The 19,423-nt window shown below is 36.0% G+C and overlaps 1 protein-coding gene and 1 pseudogene across 1 annotated transcript in view; one reads left to right on the top strand and one right to left on the bottom strand.

Annotated features, from left to right (window-relative positions):
- Ube2k (ubiquitin conjugating enzyme E2 K) overlaps nt 1-19,423 on the bottom strand; it is a 71,099-nt gene that overhangs the window by 7,529 nt on the left and 44,147 nt on the right. The window contains exons 4-5 of the mRNA XM_005319928.4: nt 16,835-16,917; nt 1,480-1,579 (exon numbers count right to left, since the gene is read on the bottom strand). Coding sequence (XP_005319985.1) covers nt 1,480-1,579; nt 16,835-16,917 — 183 coding nt within the window. The remainder of the gene's footprint in view (nt 1-1,479; nt 1,580-16,834; nt 16,918-19,423) is intronic.
- LOC144366655 (small ribosomal subunit protein eS12 pseudogene) lies at nt 2,440-2,709 on the top strand (annotated as a pseudogene).

The following is a 19,423-nucleotide window of genomic DNA, read 5'->3' as shown; positions in this document are numbered from 1 at the left end:
TGTTTTTAAGATTCTGCATTCAGTTTCAGCAATGTGTTGTATCTAAGGGGCATTCCTATAGAGCTACTTTTGCTCTATAAATCTTTTTATATATCTTTTTTTTTTTTAAAGAGATGCTCAGGAGGGAGGTCAATCCTAAACATTTTGGACAATGTACAAGTGGTAACATCAGTGTAGATAAGATCTCCCAAGTGAATATATATAATGGAAGGTAAAGGGAACAACATCAGAATAAGCAAGCTACATTTAAAGGACTAAAATAATAAATAATTGTAGGAACTAAGAAGGAACAACTACAAATATGAGAAGAGAAGTATCTCATAAATCAAGAGATTTCTAGGTTTAAAAGTGTTCAGCAAATTGTAATAGCTTAGAATAGAGCTTGGTAAACTTATTTTTTTTTCTTTAAAGGGCCAGATATTGATAATTTAAAACTTTCAGACCTCACAGTTTCTGTTCAGTGCTGCCACTATTGCTGGAAAGAACACAAGTAAGCGTGGCTGTATTCAAATAAAGCATTATTTATAAAACCAGCCAATACAACTATAATTTACTGATCACTTACCTTAGTGATTAAATACCAGAACTAGAAACTATTTGTTCTGTTTAGCCAATTAGAAAGTCACTGGTAATGCTACTATTCCACTTCACTACCATGGTAGGAAATGATTAAAATTATCACAGGAAAAGATCAAAACTGAATGGAGGAACTGGACAGGGTAGTGCACATCTGAAATCCCAGAGGCTTGGGTGGCTGAGGCAGTGGGATTGCAAATTCAAAGGCAGCCTCAGCAACTTAGTGAGGCTGTAAGTAACCTAGCAAGACCCTATCTCAAAATACAAAGTAAAAAAAGGGCTAGGATATGGCTCAGTGGTTAAGCACCCTTGGGTTCAATCCCTAGTACAAAAAAAAAAAAAGTAAGGATGAACCTCTGTTCACATGACACATACATAATATAATATGTGTAATAAAATGTTAATCACAGAATCTAGAAGCTGGGGGGATACATTCTATGATCCCTGCAATTCAGGAGGCTGAAACATTACAAGTTCAAGACCACCCTAAGCAATATAGCAGAACAACATCTCAAAATAAATAAGTAAATCTATCCACCTAAATAGTAGATACATGGGTGTTCACCTTTTTTGTTGTTTTTGTGGTGTTGGGGAATCAAACCCAGGGCCTTGTGCATGTATAAGTGCTGTTTTACTGAGCTACCCTGCCTAGCCCTCACTGTAATTCTTCTGATTGTACGTTTGGAAACACTCAAACATTAGAAAAATAGCACCTATCATGTACTCAATTAAACTATGTTAAAAATAAAGGTTTCACTATTATATCTGACAAAATCATCTTACTATGAGAAAGGAAACCATTTCCAAATTTAGTTCCAATAGCTCATGCTCATGAATTAACGTCACAAACCACTAGAGACTCATCAACAGGTATAAGGAAGACTTTCAAAAGCATCACCTTACCTGATTTGCTACTACTGCATCTTGTGGATCATCCGGTTCTGCAGCTGCCAACAATGCTTGCAATGACAATAATACCGTGCGAAGAGTCATTGCTGCTGCCCTAAATTTCAAAACAGGAAAATACTCCAATTATAAGGACTTTGTATGGCAAAAGTCAAGTCAATGTTTTCCTGAATAAAACAAAAATCTACTAGCGCTGAGTTATTTTTACTTAGTTATAGAAGTTTATATTATATATACCTGCCTCTCTTTTTTGTTCTTTACAATGAGCTTTTCTATTTCTTTAGATAATTCAAATAAATTCCAAGCTTTTTAAAATTATTATTGTTGTCAGCTCTATCTACTGATGTTTTATTCATTTTTCTAGACATATAGTGAAAAAACATTAGTACTAAATAGCCTGTGGAAATGTCATTCAATGGCACACTAAAGACAAATAAGATACTACTGAGTAGATATCTTTTTTTTGGGGGGGGGGGACGAGGGATTGAACTCGGGACACTTAACCACTGAGACACATCCCAGCCCTTTGTTATTATTTTATTTAGAAACAGGGCTCACTGAATTGCTTAGGGCCTTGCTGAGTTGCTGTGGCTAGCTTTAAACTGCATTCCTCCTGCTTTGTAATCCCAAACTGCTGGGATTACAGGAGGTATGCCACCAGGCCAGGTGTAAATACCTTTTATTTTCAAGAAAGTCTTAAATAATGCCATATTATTCTGAAATGGGATAAGCTTTTTGGTCAAAATGCAATACTTAATTCATATTTCTAAATGTACTTATAAAGAAAATATCTTTTATAAAGTAATTAATCTATCTAGAGAAACTTCTTGGCATCTGTTAAAAATGTATTTCAGCCTTTTCCCTGCTGTCAACAAGTTGTACGGGGGCAGAGGCGGAGGCTCCAGTTACTTCAAGATTTAGCTTCATCCATAACCCATAACCCTTCGTCATGGCGCCATGGCCAAGGAAGGCATTGCTGCTAGAGGTGTAGTGGACTTCAACAGTGCTTTACAAGAGGCATTGAAGACTGCCCTCACCCACAATGATCTTGCACGTGGAATTCATGAAGCTGCCACAGTCTTAGACAAGAAACTAGGAGAACGGGCAGTTCTCTGTAAAACTGACCCAGAGGGCAAACCTGTAAAGTGGTTGGTTGTAGTTGTGGTCTATGGCAAAGAATTTCAGGCCAAGGATGTCAACAAAGAGTACTTCAAATGCAACAAATGAGCAAATAAGTTTTTCACCCACATTTCTCAAAAACAAAAAAAAGAAAAAGTATTTCATCAGGCTGGGGTGGTGGCTCAGTGGTAGAGCACTTGCCTAGCATGTGTGAGGCACTGAGTTTGATTCTCAGCACCACATATAAATAAATATATAAAATAAAGTCCATCAACAACTAAAAAAAATTTTTTGTTTTATCAAATAATATTCAAATATTTATAAACATGAGAAATATAATGCTGACATACCAAAAATGTTGAAGAATATATGAGTATGCATGTTCTTTTTAATATAAATGAGACCATTCTAAACCAGCCTTTTCCAATTAGGTTCCTTTTTTAAAAAAAAATATATATATATTTATTTTTTACTTTTCGGCAGACACAACATCTTTGTTTGTATGTAGTGCTGAGGATCAAACCTGGGCCGCACGCATGCCAGGCGAGTACACTACCGCCTGAGCCACATCCCCAGCCCCCAACTGGGTTCCTGATTCAACCCACAGAACAGATAAGGTTCCTTTATTTTCCCACAGTTGTTATATAAACAGGACCATTCTTATGTTTAATAGAAAAGTAAATTCATTTCCAATATAGATTTCTTATGGCAGCGAATCTCAACTAAATGTTGTTCCCCTAACCAGCAGCATCAGTATCACTTGGGAATTTTTTTTTTTCCAGAGAGAGAGAGAGAGACAGAGAGAGAGAGAGAGAATTTTTAATATTAATTTTTTAGTTCTCAGCGGACATAACATCTTTTGTTTTTGTATGTGGTGCTGAGGATCGAACCCTGGCCGCACGCATGCCAGGCGAGCGCGCTACCGCTTGAGCCACATCCCCAGCCCAGAATAAAATTTTTAATGATAAATTTATCATTTTAGATAAGCTACTAGGACTGAACAAACTGGCAATGATGCTAAAAAACAAACATAGCTGAAATGCTAATTAGTATTTAAAACAATATAGCTTCACAAGTTGTTTTCAACAGTCATAAAAACTTTAAATATGGATACTGTTAAGACAAAAGTTAAGATGGGTATGGTGGCACACGTGTATAATCCCAGTGGCTGGGGAGGCTGAAGCAGGAGGATGGTGAGCTCAAAGCCAACTTCAGCAATGGTGAGATGCTTAGCAACTCAGTGAGACCCTGTCTCTAAATAAAAAACAAAATAGGGCTGGGGATGTCGCTCAGTGGTTGAATGCCTATGAGTTCAATCTCTAGTACCAAAAAAAAATAAAAAATAAATAAAATAAAATAAAACATACATAGCCAAATTCATATCTTAAATATTCATTCTTGTCTTTCCATTATCACAATAAGAAAATATTTTATGAAGAAAATACATTTTACAAAGAGTACGTGTTTATAAAAGCATATACACAGCCTGACGTGGTGGTGTCCACCTGTTATCCCAGTGACTTGGAAGGCTGAGGCAAAAGGCTCACAAGTTCAATGTTAGCCTCGACAATTCAGTGAGGCCTTAACTCAAAATAAAAAGGTTGAGGGATGTAGCTTAATGATAAAGCACCAGTAGGTTCAATCCCCAGTACTTAAAAAAATGAAAAAGAAAAATAAAACAAAAACATATACACACCAAAAATTGCCTAGATGTAAAGCATAAAGCTAACTGAAATCACCCAAACCAAAAAGGGGAAGACAAAAGTATCGTAGAAATTAATATATAACACTTAGCCTCTCTACTTAATATCTCAGTAGACTTTTTGCATACTTTAAAAGAGCTGAGGCTTCAATGTGGGACTTGCACATGCTAGGCAAGAGTTCTACCATAGATGTGTACCCCTAGTCTAACCAATGGAGTTTTAACGCAGACTGACTAAAAAAAAAAAAAAAATCTATGGCATCACTTTAAGCAAAAGTTATGTAACTCTTTAAAATACTGGTTATTTCTTTTAAGGAAATGTACTTCAATAGTGAAGAAAATCTTCACTGAAATGAAAGTATTTCATATTAAAACAGTTATTAAATTCACAATAGTTATTTTAACTTGCAATAAAAATATGAAGGCATGGGGGCTGGGAATGTGGTTCAAGCGGTAGCATGCTCGCCTGGAATGCGTGCGGCCTGGGTTCGATCCTCAGCACCACATACCAACAAAGATGTTGTGTCTGCCGAGAACTAACAATAAAATATTAAAATTCTCTCTCTTTCTCTCTACAAAGACATCTCTCTCTCTCTCTCTCTCATAAAAATTCTCTCTTAAAAAATATGAAGGCATGTAAAATAAAAGCATATGTCTGTTCTGGCAGTGGGGAGGTTTGGGGTGGGGGTTAGACCAGGGATTGAACTCAGGGGTGCTTGACCACTGAGCCACATCCCCAGCCCTATTTTATATTTTATTTAAAGACAGGGTCTCACTGAATTGCTTTGAGCCTTATTTTTGCTGAGGCTGGCTTTGAACTCATGTTCCTCCTGCCTCAAGCTCTGGGATTAAAGGCATGTACCACCAGGCCCAGCTAAGCATATATTTTTTTATTTGTTATATATATGTATAATCTGTGACAGTAGTGAGCATCTGTTTCTTACAAATCTTTTTTTTAAGATAATTTTTTTAAATATTTATTTTTTAGTTTTTGGTGGACACATCTTTGTTTGTATGTGGTGTTGAGGATCGAACCCGGGCAGCACGCATGCCAGGAGAGGGCGCTACCACCTGAGCCACATCCCCAGCCCTTCTTACAAATCTTGATAAGCTCTTTATAACATTACACAGATCAGCCTTATATATTGTAAGTTAAAAAGGCAACAAACAATTTTAAAATTGGTGAGTTTTCAAAAGAATGAAGTTGGATTCTCACACCACATATAAAAAATTCAAAATGGATTTAAGGTCTACACAAACATATGAGCTAAAACTAGAAGAGAGGGCAAGTTTTATTACACTAGGTTAGGCAATAATTTCTTAGATATGGTATCAAAAAGTTCAAGAAACAGCTGCAAAAAAAAAAAAAAAAAGGAAAATGGATTACAACTACTTGACCATGAATAGGTGAATGCAGCAACCCACAAAATGGGAGAATTATTTGCAAATCATACATCTGAATAGATGAATATCCAGAATATTTAAAGAATTCACGTCAACAAAAATTCCAATTTAAAAATGGACAAGTGGGGTCTGAGGTGTAGCTCTGTGGAAGAGCACTTATCTAGCATATGCAAAGCCCTGGGTTTCATTCCCACTATATGGTGGGGGGCCTGATCAAATATTTCTCCAAAAATATACATACGACCAATAACTATATGAAAAGATACTCAATGTTGCCTATCATTAAGGTAATGCAAAACAAAATTACCATTAGTTAGCACCTCATAATTATTAGGATGGCAATAGTCAAACAAAAACAAGAGTGGTCACCAAGGCTGTGGAAAAACTGGAACCCTAGTATACTATCAGTGGGAATATATAAAGTTGCAAATACTATGGAAACAGTATGGCAGTACCTCAAAAAAATTAAATTGGAGTTAATATGTGATCCAGTCATTCCATTATGCGTATTTACCCAAAAATACTAAAACAAGGCTTGAATAATTATTCAAACATCCACGTTCATAGGAATAATACAAACAATAGCCAAAAGGTAGAAACAAAAGTTTTTCTCAGTGCATAAATAGATTTTAAAAAAAAGTTTAGCTTTTGAAAATACATACAATGGAATATTATTTAGCCTTAAGAGGGCAATTCTGGAACATGCTACAATGTAGATGAACCTTAAAAACATTGTGCTAAGTGAAACACATCTGGAGACCCTATTTCCTTTTGACATAAAAGGACAAATATAGTATGATTCCATTAATACAAGGTCATCAAATTCATAGAGACAGAAAGCTGGGGGAAGTTGTTACTTAATTAGGGGAGAGTTTTAGTTTTCCAAGATGAAAAGACTTCTGGAGATTAGATACATAATAATATGAATGCCCTTAGTATTATTCAACTGCATCCTAAAAAATGGTTAAAATGGACTGAGCTTTTCCTCCACCAAAATCCCCTGCCTTCTTCCTTTCCAACTTGAGACTGACAGTATGGCTCCTGCAAAGAAGGGTGGCAAGAAAGGCCTCAATGAGGTGGTGACCCAAGAATACACCATCAATATTCACAAGTACATCCATGAAGAAGGCCTAAAATACAATGCTCCTTGGGCACTCAAAAGAGATCCAGAAATTTTCCACAAAAGAAAATGGGGTCTCCAGATGTGTTCACCAGGCCCAACAAAGTTATCTGGGACACAGGAATATGGAATGTTCCATACATACTCATGTGCAACTATTGAGAAAACTTAGGAAGAAGAATCACCAAATAATCTTCATACTTTTGTTACTTGTATTCCCATTATCACTTTCTAAAATCTATATATAATGTGGATGAAAATTAAATGCTAATTGTTAAATAAAACTATAAAATCGCCAAAAACAAAACAAAAATTTAAGTGATATACTTTTCCTTTAGAAACTCGTAAATTCACTACTTTCTACTACTTCCTCTATGTTGAATGACTTTCTATTGTGAGCATACTCACAAACTATTATAGACCTCTGGGTCTATAAGAATCAGAAACTAAGGACCTAGTGGCACATGCCTACAATCCAGTGACTTGGCAGGCTGAGGCAGTAAGACTTCAAGTTGAAGGCCAACCTGTATAATTAAGTGAGACCTTATACCCTGTCTCAAAAAATAGAAAGAGTGGGACACATAGCTCACTGACAGAGCACTTGACTTGTATATGCGAGGCCCTGGGTTTAACTGGAAGGAAGAAAGAGAATAAGGAAGGGAGGGAAAGAAAAAGAGATGGGGCATGGTGATGCACTGCCTGTAATTCCAGCATTTCAGGAAGCCGAGGAAGAAGGATTGCAAGTTCAAAGTCACTCTCAGTAACTTAGTGGAACTCTAAGCAACTCTGTGAGATCCTGTCTCTAAATAAAATACAATAGAAGGCTGAGGATGTTGCTCAGTGGTTGAGTACCCCTGAGTTCAATCCCGGTACCAAGAAAGGGAAAGAAAAGGAAGGAAGGAAAGGGAAGGAAGAAAAGGGAAGGAAGGAGAAGGAAGGAAGGAAGGAAGGAAGGAAGGGAGGGAGGGAGGGAGGGAGGGAGGGAGGAAAGAGAGAGGGGAAAGAGAAACTAAGAACCCAAAGTTGAACATTTTCAAAAGAATAGGGTATCCTTGAAAGTGCAGAAAAAGATCTAGAACTGTAGCTTCAGATTTAATTCATAACAATCACAAATAGAAAAGTTAAGATTTTTCACCATAGTCAAAAATTTGAGAATAAATTATTTTTGGAAATGTTTAAGTATCAACTGGTTAAAAAGAAATATAAAAGCAAAGTTTTTAAAAGCTGAACACAAATCAATAAAGTTGTTTTGAAAACTTAATTTTAAGAAAATTAATACCAAAACAAAACCAATTTTTCTGATGTAAAATGCTACAGAAACTGTATGTTTGCCAGTACAAAGAAATGTGAGGCCAAGCAACCAAAACATGGCACATGTGTATAATCCCAGGGACTCCCAGGGAGGCTGAAGGCAGGAGGATTGAAAGTTCAAGGCCATACTGGGCAACTTATTAAGACCCTGTCTCAAAATAAAAAATAAAAGAGGACTGAGGATACAGCCCAGTGATAAAGCACCCTGGGTTTAAACCCCAGTACCACGCACAAACACCCCCCCCAAATAATAATAATAAAAACAAAAATAATAAATAAAAGTGTTTGAATTTTTGAACAGCTGTAGATTCTTTTTTAAAAAAATATTTATTTTTTATTTTTTGGTGGTCACAATATATTTTACTTTATGTGGTGCTGAGGATCGAACCCAGTGCTTCATACATACTAGGCAAGCACTCTACCACTGAGCCACAAAACCAGTCTTGTAGATTAATTCTAAAAATCTGAATTCAATAATGTAATAAACTACACAAGTAAAAACATGGTTTTATTCCATTTATCTTCATTTTTACAAAGCAATGATTAAATTAGATCGAATTGAGGTTTTTAGAAATCAGTTTATAAATTAGTTTAAATCTATTAAAATAAACCCTAATGTCAAGTTCCTATAATCTTAAGATGTTTGGGAGACTGAGACAGGAAATCACATGTTCAAGGACAGCCTCGGCAACTTGGTGAAACTCTAACTTTAAAAAGGGCTAAGGCTGGGCTGGGGTTGTGGCTCAGTGGTAGAATGCTTGCTGAGCATGTGTGAGGCCCTGGGTTCGATTCTCAGAACCATATATAAACACCAACAACATAAAGAAAAAAAAATTTTTTTAATTGAATTTTTTTTTTTTTTAAAGGGCTAAGGCCCTCTCTGTTTCCTGGTGCCACATCCTGACCAACTTTCCTCTGCCTCACCTCAGGTGTCCAAGGAATGGAGTAGGCCATCTAAGAAATGAAGCATTGAGACCCAAATAAACTCTTCCTCCTCCAAAACAAAACAAAAAGGTGAGGGGATGGGACACTGGGGTTGTGTAGCTCAGTTGTAGAGAAACTTACTATGGGGGGAAGGAGTATCAACAGGCAAATAGTAATATGAATTTAAAAAAATATATATATATATATTTTAAAGAGAGAGTGAGAGAGAGAGGGGGACAGAGAGAGAGAGAGAGAATTTTAACATTTTTTCTTAGTTCTTGGCGGACACAACATCTTCGTTTGTATGTGGTACTGAGGATCGAACCCGGGCCGCATGCATGCTAGACGAGCGCGCTACCGCTTGAGCCATATCCCCAGCCCAAAAAATATTTTTGATAATTTTTTAAATCATTAGATATGTTAGTAATTCTTAAATCTATCTTCAGTAAATTCATATTACTCAAGTCTCAAATCAATAAATATAGTTAATATGACTGTTTAAATACCCAAGAACTCCAAAGGGCTATGCAGAATAATCATGTGAACTATTTCTGTTGAGTAACTTTTCTATTACTGATCTTAGGAGATGACCATCAATAATCCAATTTGTTTAAAACACTGAATGCTATTTATAGAGAATAGTGAAATTTTGTTTTAATTTTTTATTTAAAAAGAGTAAAATGCTGCTTATCTATAAATTTTTACAAATATATATGAGTACACACAGAGACCTCCATGAAATCACCACCTGCATCAAAATGCTGAGTATTTTTTTTATTTTAATTTTTCCCCATAGCTTTATTTATTTATTTATTTTTTTAAAGAGAGAGTGAGAGAGGGGAGAGAGAGAGAGAGAATTTTTAATATTTATTGTTTAGTTCTCGGCGGACACAACATCTTTGTTGGTATGTGGTACTGAGGATCGAACCCGGGCCGCACGCATGCCAGGCAAGAGCGCTACCACTTGAGCCACATCCCCAGCCCATTTCCCCATAGCTTTATTTATTTTTTAATATTTATTTTTTAGTATTTGGCAGACACAACATCTTTGTTTGTATGTGGTGCTGAGGATCGAACCTGGGCCGCACGCATGCCAGGTGAGCGTGCTATTTCTTGAGCCACATCCCCAGCCCTTCCCCATAGATTTAAAGAGGTAAAACTGAAGTACAATAAAATGCATATATTTGAAATATGCAATTTGATCAGCTTTTTAAAATTTATTTATTTAGCCTAATTTGTTATACACGATAGCAGAGTACTTTTTAATTCACAGTACACGGAGCACAATGTCTGGTTATACACAAAATAGAGACATCATTTGTGTCTTCTTATATAATGATGTCCATCTCATTCCATCATCTTTCCTACCCTTCTGCCCCATCTATTCCCCTCCCTCCCCTTTGCCTTATGTAAAGTTTCTCCATTCCTCTCATGTTCCCCACCACCCTACATTATGGATTAGCACCCCCATATCAGAAAATCTGATCAGTTTTGACATGCATGCAACCAGAACAATCAATATAAAAAGCATTTCCATTACTTCTTTTTAAATTTGAAATCATGTAAACTGTGTTTCCTGCATGATTTGTTGCATTAGAAATCAATTAATTACCTTAAAAAAATATAGAACCCCATAGTCAGCTCTTTCAAAATTAAATGGCACAATTATAAATATTTGTAAGGTTAATAAAGCATAAGAAAAGTAAATAAAAAATGCTTTGAATGAAGTAATAATAAAACCTTAAAATGCCAGGATCTCTGGGATTAAGCAGTATTCAGAACATTTATAACTTAAAGTACTTGTATCAGAAGCTCAATTAAGTAGTAGGAGCAGAAATATATGAAAGAGATATAATACAGCTAAAATTTGATAAAAATCTACCAAGTCTAATCAAGAAAAAAGAACATAAAATTAATATTGATGGAGAGGGAGTGATCAAAATAACACTACAGATGCTAAAAATATATTAAGGTAATACTACAATTGTATGCCAACAAATGTGATAGTTTACATAATATGGTCTATATTAGAGAAGGATCTGTGTGCTGTTGACTGATGGATGAAATATTCTATATGTCTGGTAAGTCTAAATCATTGATTATTATATTATTTAGTTCTATAGGTTTTGTTTAGTTTTTGTTTGAAAGATCTATCTAGTAGTGACAGAGGTGTGTTAAAGTTACCCAGTATTATTGTGTTGCGGTCTATTTGATTCTTGAACTTGAGAAGGGTTTGACTGATGTATGTATATGCTCCTTTATTTGGGGCATAAATATTTATGATTGTTATATCATGTTGATGTGTAATTCCCTTAAGTCTTATGGAATGTTCTTCTTTGTCCCTTCTGATTAACTTTGGCTTAAAATCCACTTTATCTGATATGAGGACAGAAACCCCTGCTTTTTTACACTTTCCAATTGAGTGATGTTTTTTCCCATCATTTCATTTTCAGTCTGTGGACGTCTTTGCTTATGAGGTGAGTTTCCTGGAGACAACAGATTGTTGGATCTTGTTTTTAAATCCAATCTGCTTGTCTATGTCTTTTGATTAATGATTTCAGGCCATTAATGTTTAAGGTTATTACTGTGATATGATTTGTGTTCCTCGTCATTTTGTTTTATTTCTAGTTTGTGATCTGAATTAGTTTCTCCTTTGATTGACTGTTCCTTTAGTGTAGATCCCTCCCCTTCAATGGCTTTCTTTATTGCTAGATATAGGATTCTTGGGTGGCATCCATTTTGTTTCAGAACTTGGTATATGTTATCCCAGGAACTCCTAGCTTTGAGGGTCTGGGTTGAGAAATCATGTCAGATCGGTATTGGTTTCCCCATATATAATCTGTATTTTTCTCTTGCAGCCTTTAAAATTCTATCCTTATTCTGTATGCTAGACATTTTCATTATAATGTGCCTCGATGGAGTCTGTTGTAATTTTACACATTTGGGGTTCTGTTAGCCTCTTGTATTTGGTTTTCTATTTCATTCTTTAGATGTGGGAAAATTTTTTACATTATTTCACTGAAAAGATTGTGTGGGCTGGGGATGTGGCTCTAGCGGTAACGCACCACATAAAAATAAAAGATGTTGTGTCCATCGAAAACTGAAAAATAAATATTAAAAAAATTCTCTCTCTTAAAAAAAAGATTGTATATTCCTTTGGTTTGTATCTCCACACTTTCATCTACCCAGACAAATCTTAAAACTTGGTGTTTTCATGTTATCTCATAATTCTTGGAAATTCTTTTCATGGTTTCTTCTCTCCGTGGTTCACTTTATTTTGAAGATTACATACTTTAAAAAAAATTTTTTTAGTTGTAGATGGATATAATACCTTTATTTTTTATTTTTACTTGGTTCCGGGGATCCAACCCAGTGCCTCACATATACTAGGCAAGCACCGTACCACTGAGCCACAACCTCGGCCCCTCATATTTTGTTTTTATTGCCTGAGGTTCTGTCTTCCAAGTGGTCTAGTCTGTTGGTGATGCTTTCTATTGAATTTTTCATTTGGTTTACTGTTTCGTTCCTTTCAAGGATTTTTTTCCCCCCAGAATATCTCTTTACTAAAGTGATCTTTTGCTACCTTTATTTCTTCTATTATATCATCCTTTACTTCACAGATCAGTTTAACTATGTACATTCTAAACTCCTTCTCTGATGAATTCTGTTACTGGAGTATCTTGGTTTGCTTGGGGCAATTTGTTCCCTTGCTTTTTCTTGTTGTTTGTGTGTCTATCTATCTAACAGTATGGATCTGAGGGAGTAAAGTTTCTACCCTGTGGACTTTTCTACCCAGTGTCCCTGAAGGTTTCCAGTACCTCATTGTTTAGACATTGTTTATGGGGAGACAAACAATTACAACCAATGCAAACAATGTACAGCATTAAACCAAATAGTTTCTACTATGTTGTCTATGGTGTTAATTATAATAAACAGAAATAATATGATCAGCTATTGCTTACTGCCTATAAAAACTGCAAGTCTGCAAAAGGATTTACATTCTCAAATGGTGGACAGGGAGAGAACAGAAGTGATATCGGATGTGATGATTGTGAGGGAGGAGGAGATAGAAAAGAGAATCAAAGGAAACAGGAGAAAAAATATATATATAAAACTAAAAAATTTTAAAAATCAAATACAAACTAAACATACTAATCAAACATCCTAATTTACAAAAAAGCTAATCCATGTAAAATAACTGGCTTCAAAAATGCTAGGGTGAGTTGGGGTTGTGGCTCAGAGTGCTTGCCTAGCATGCACAAAGCACTGGGTTTGATCCCTAACACCATATAAACATACACAGACATATAATAAAAAAGAAAATATTTTAAAAATATGATAAGGTTGAGGAAGAAAGAGGGAGGGAGGGAGAGGGAGGGAGAGAGGGAGAGAGGGAGAGGGAGGGAGAGAGAGAGACACACACACTCTATGTCCACGTACCATTAAGGTCACAATTAAACAGTGAAGAGGAAATTTAAAAAAAAAAAAATCTTGATGAAAAGAAAGGATTCTTTCCATTAGAGTTCAAAATATTCTCAGCAGTTCTAGTTGGGGTCTTCTGGAGTGTGATGCTTCACCCTCTGGATTGCTACAGGGAGATAATCCTGGAGGTAGAGTTCCTGGAAGCAGGGTTTAGGATCAGGTGGGCTCCAGGCTCTTCACTGAATGCTAATTGTCCTGGAGATTTTAAATCAGTGCACCTCCAGGGCCCAGTACCTGCTAGACTACACTGGAAGACTTTACCTCAGGGATCTCCCCCTGGGTTCCACTTGTGTGGTGGAGGACCCAATTCTTAGTTCCCTGTATCACTTGCAGACCCCATATTTCCTGGTCTCGGATTCAGTTCAATCTCTTCTGCCCCGTCCTTCCAAATTCCAGGCTAGTGGTCTCCAAGCTGGTCCTGCAAAGCAGTCGGATTGGAGAAGGAGGAATAGAGCCAGGTGGGTTTCTGGGACCATCAGTATAAACCTCTCCAAGTTTGATTTTTTTCTGGTCACTTAAGAACAATCTACTATGCTTAAGGAGGGACAGCTCTGGCTGGAGTTTATGGCAGTGGCTATGCCACTAGGAATTTCTTCCGTATTTTATTATATCCAAACTCCTGAGTCCCGATCTGCTTTGAATATTCTTAAATTCCAGTAAAGTCCTCCCACTTTTTTTGTTGTTGTTCACCTTACTGAGAAGCTGTCAGTTTTCTTGGTTTCACTCCATGGAATAGCAGGAACACAATCTCCTCTACTCTGCCATCTTCTTAATCTCTGGCTGAGTATTTCTTGTACTGAAAAGTTTCAGTCTTGTCCTTTGCCTACCCCACCACTATCCTAAATTTTGTCATCATAAATTAGTTTTTGCTAATTTTGAATTTCATAAAAATGGAATCATGTACTATGTATTCTTTTCTGTCTGGCTCTTGTCACTCAACAAGTCTGTGAAAATCATCCACGCTGTTTACATCAACAGTATGATAGTTTTTTATTCCAAAGTATGATTTTACCATGATGTATCAATTTTCTTATTAATAAGACATTAGTCTGGAGTTTAGGAAAAATAAATTTGAGTTGCCAGGTTATGATGGAGATGTTAGGAAATAGATGAGTTCACCAAGGGCATGTAGATGAAAAGAACAGAGATATAAGACTTATCTCTGAGGCATTCTAATACCCAAAGATCCAGGAGGTAAGTCTAAAGACTCTGGGAACAGCCATAGGAAAGGAAGAAAAGAAAGACAGGTGTCCTAGAAGCAAAGTAAAAAAACAGTACATCTCTAATACTGCAGACATTCACTCGTATCACTGAATTAAAGAATATAATAAGGCGGTCTTGGAAAGAACAGAAACACTAAAAACTACAAGGTTCAATAAATTGGCAAAAATTACAAATATTCTTAGGTTCAAACACTGGCATTTAAAAGTAGATTTCTGTGGAATGTCAATTTTATCTCAATAAAGGTGGAAATGAAGGGAGAAAGATGACCATCAGAGAAGATTAAGGTTTGTCTATTCTATAAGGAACAAGAAAGTAGATCCCAAGAGATGGTTTACTAAGGGATAGGATTTACTCAGATATACTATTAGAATGAAAAGACAAACCAAATCAGCAAATTTATAGTCTGTTCATGCAAGTTATTAAATAAATCAAAGTATCCATACACTTAAGTGTTGTTATTTCTGATTCACCTTCTTCAGGTTTCATTCTTTTCCTTTCTTAAGGAATGAAACACACAGCTTGAAAATTTCAGTGCCTATATATAATTTTCAAAGATTAAGTAACCAGGAAGGGCCCATTAAATACACATCTTGGCTCCATGTATTCTATTTTCTTTTATTATTCCTTCTCTTGCAAAAGAGTAAAACTGGAGAAAAGGGTCATAAAATGTTCACTCATTTCTAATTTTTTTTCTCCCACTTCAATGTCACTTTATACCTCTTGACTTAGTTTTATCCGTTTATAAAATCATGTCCTGAATAAATAACACCTGTCTTATGCCTACACCACAACTATCATTTACCACTGTTAGAATATACCATGCTATGGGAAGATTAGACGAACTCTAGAAAGGGTAGGGAGGGGAAAGAAGGGAGCAAAGGGGTAAAAAAGATGGTGGAATGAGATGGACATCATTACCCTAAGATACATGTATGAAGACATGAATGGTATTAATATACAATGTATACAACCAGTGATATGAAAAATTGTGCTAATTGTGCTCTATATGTGTAATATGAGTCATAATAAATTTTGCTGTCATATATACAAAGTAGAATTTAAAAAAAAAAAAAGAATATTCCATGCTCTATTCTAAGAGAATTACACAAACCAACTCAGCACTATTAAGTGGGTATTAACTTTACTTATAAGGAAACAAAAGCATACAGACTTTAACTAATTTGCTCACAACCACATGGGTTTTCATATTGAAGAATCAGGACTTGAACCTGGTAGCTATATACCAGTAACTTTCTTTTTATTCAGTACTAGGGATTGAACCCAGGGGTAATCTATCACTGAGTTATATCCCTAACTCTTAATTATCTTCTTTTGAGATAGGGTCTTGCAAAATTGCATCAGCCTCAAACTTGAGATCCTCCTGCCTCAGCCTCCCAAGTAGCCGGTTACAAGTATGCACCTAGTGTCCAGCTCTAAGTAGGAACCCTTAAAACACTGTGCTAGTAATATCAAATCAGACAAATCTAGTGAAAAAAGTGTGCGACAAATTAAAAATCACCTACAGGGGCTGGGGTTGTGGATCAGTGGAAGAGTGCTTGCCTAGCATGATTGAGGAACTGGGTTTGATCTTCAGCACCACATATATATAAACAAAAAAAACAAGTAAATAAATAAATATCATGTTCACCTACAACTTAAATTTTTTTTAATGTCACCTATAGAGGTATTTCTTGGAACCTGCTCAATTAAACACTTTTTAAAGATTTGTTGCTTATATTCCAAGAGAAAGATTATTTCAATACTTATTTTACTTTTAGTCTCTTAGAAAATATCTTCCTGAGACAACAAATAATCAAATTTACCAAAATCACAATGAAATCCAAGACTTTTAAAAATGTACAACTAGCACCTGACATTAATAAATACAGGTTGTGGTCTTAATTATAACCCTTTTTCAATTATGTATTTAAGAGATTATAAAATTATTGCCCCAATAACATAAAATATGACATAAGCTTATGTTTTGTGGCAATTACATATTTAACATTCTTGTAGTCTTGGTTATTTCTATGAGAGGAGAGAAAATGAATTGAAAAATCTCTTACCATTGATCTTTCAGGATATCCAAACAAATAGCCCCTGTGACGGAACTAATATTAGGATGCCATATTTTAGTGATAAACCGGACCTAGAACATAAAGCACACTTAAGTTTTCAAGTAACAGAAATAAAACACATAAAAGTTTAAATAAAACTACAAAAAAAAATCAGATTAAGCGTCAGGATAATGATGTAATACTTTTATTACATCATTTGGCCAAAGTAAAGAGACAAGTGCAGAAGACTAAACATTCTGTAAGCTAAATACAGTCACTAACAAGTTCTTTTTAGACTTTTTAATAAAACTTAATACTATTTATCAGGCATAAAGATTAGACTTGAAGAAATAAAATCTATTGCATCAGCTCTTATTTACATGCTTTTGGAAACCATCACCATTGTTATTATTTCTTTTTTTATTCCCCTTTAGGGGTGGGTAACTGAGATTAAACTCAGGGGTAATGAAACACTGAGCCACATCCCCAGCCCTTCTTTGTATTTTATTTAGAGACAGGGTCTCACTGAGTTGCTTAGTGCCTCACCATTGCTGAGGTTGGCTTTGAACCTGCCTCTGCCTCCAGAGCAGCTGGGATTTTAGGCATGCACCATAGCGCCTGGCTAAATCCTTTGCTTTTTTGTTTGGTTCTTTTCATACCAGGGATTGAACCTTGGGTGCTTAACCATTGAGCCACAAACTGAGCCTTTTTTAATATCTTATTTAGAGAAACAGGGTCACCAATGTGCTTAGGGCCTCAATGAATTGCTGAAGCTGGCTTTGAACTCAACATCCTCCTGCCTCAACGTCCCTGAGATGCAAAAAATCATAGGTGTACACCACCAAGCTTGGCTTGTTTTTTTTCCCCCCCAGTGCTGGGGACTGAACTCAGGGGCACACTACCAGAGGTATATCTCCACTACTTTTTTTAAAAAATATTTTTAAGTTGTCGATAGACCTTATCTATCTATATCTATCTATTTATTTATTTGTGGTGCCGACACTCGAACCCAGTGCCTCACACATGCCAGGCAAGTGCACTACTGCTGAGCCCCAGCCCTCCCCATTACTTTTTATTTTTTTGAGACAGTATCTTGCTGGATTTGAATTTGTGATCTTCAAATTATATTATATTACCTCAGGGAATACAGGTGTAAGCCACCTCACACCTGGCTATTATTAGAGTGACCAATTAGTCTAAATTAAGTAACAGGTTAATTAGTATGTGCCTACTAATGTTCTAAATACTTGACAAAAATTAACTCTTCACTAATATGCTACAAATCTATTTCTGATAAGAAGCTAAGTAGCTTCCACTTCTTTTTGTGATTTCTTGATTTGTCTGTCCTATGTCTCTACTTCCTCACCTCCTACTCATTCACTAAGTCATATTCAAACTGAAAAAGCACTTTAAGTTATTAGTAAATTTAAAACCCCTAAAACTAATGTACATTTTCCACATCTTCATTTAGAACATGTTTGCTCTTTTTTTATTCTTAAAATAGATGCTTTTTTCAATGATACCTACTTCTCTCCATTCACACACAAAACCATCTCCTCAAAGGAGACTATCATTTTTCAGGTGGATTACTAGAGTATCTTGATTTTATTCTCTTTTGTTCCCTCTAATACATTTTCCACACTGAATGCAGTGTACCCCTTTTAAAAATATGATTTTGTGTCCCTATCAGGCCCTTTAATGAACTCTCATTTATTTTATGTAAGACCACAATACTAGGGAGGCAATACTAGAAATCGAATCCAGGGACACTCTACCTCTGAGATACATCCCCAGCAGCCCCCAACCTGCTTTTTTTTTTTTTTTTTGTAAAAGATAGGTTCTCGCTAAATTGCCCAGGTTGGCGTTGAACTTGAGATACTCCTGCCTCAGCTTTGTGTGTCCCTGGGATTACACCATGTACCTATCTTAATTCCACACTCCTCACCTAGCCCTTAAATTCCAATTTCACCTCCACCCCATATCTACTCTCTAAGTAGAGAAACTCAAATTGGTAATTTGCCTCTGGGCCTTCACGAATATTCATTTTCTCAGTAACATATCTCTTCAGCCTTTGCCACTAGATAACTCCTTGTTATAGTTTAGATATTAGGTATCCCCAAAAGTTCATGTGTCCATTATGCAATGAAATTTAGAGGTGAATGACTGGATTATGAGAGCCTTCACCTAATCACTGCATTAATCCTCTGGTAGGGATTAGATGGTAACTATAGGCTGAAAGGGTGTGGCGAGAGGAGGGGGGCTATTGGGGATATGCTTTTGGTGTATATACTTTGTCCTTGTTGAGAGGAGCTGTATCTCTCTTTCTCTCTCTGCTTCTTGGTGTAATCTCCTGAGCCACTTTCTCCATCACACTCTTTTCTCCATGCTGTTCTGACTCCCTTCCCTCCCAGAGCAATGGACTTCACCATCTATGGACTGAGACTTTTTAAAGCTTGAGCCCCCCCAAACAAATTTTCCCCCTGTAAAATTTTTGTTGTTAGGTCTTTTTGCTCATAGCAGCAAAAAAGCTTACTATAACACTCCTCATCCTTCAAGTTCCAGTTTCCATATCACTTCTTCCCAATCTATTCTCAAAAC

Source organism: Ictidomys tridecemlineatus, chromosome 9, assembly GCF_052094955.1.
Source record: "Ictidomys tridecemlineatus isolate mIctTri1 chromosome 9, mIctTri1.hap1, whole genome shotgun sequence".
Classification (NCBI taxonomy): Eukaryota; Metazoa; Chordata; class Mammalia; order Rodentia; family Sciuridae; genus Ictidomys; species Ictidomys tridecemlineatus.
This window is presented reverse-complemented; position numbering and strand designations above follow the sequence as displayed.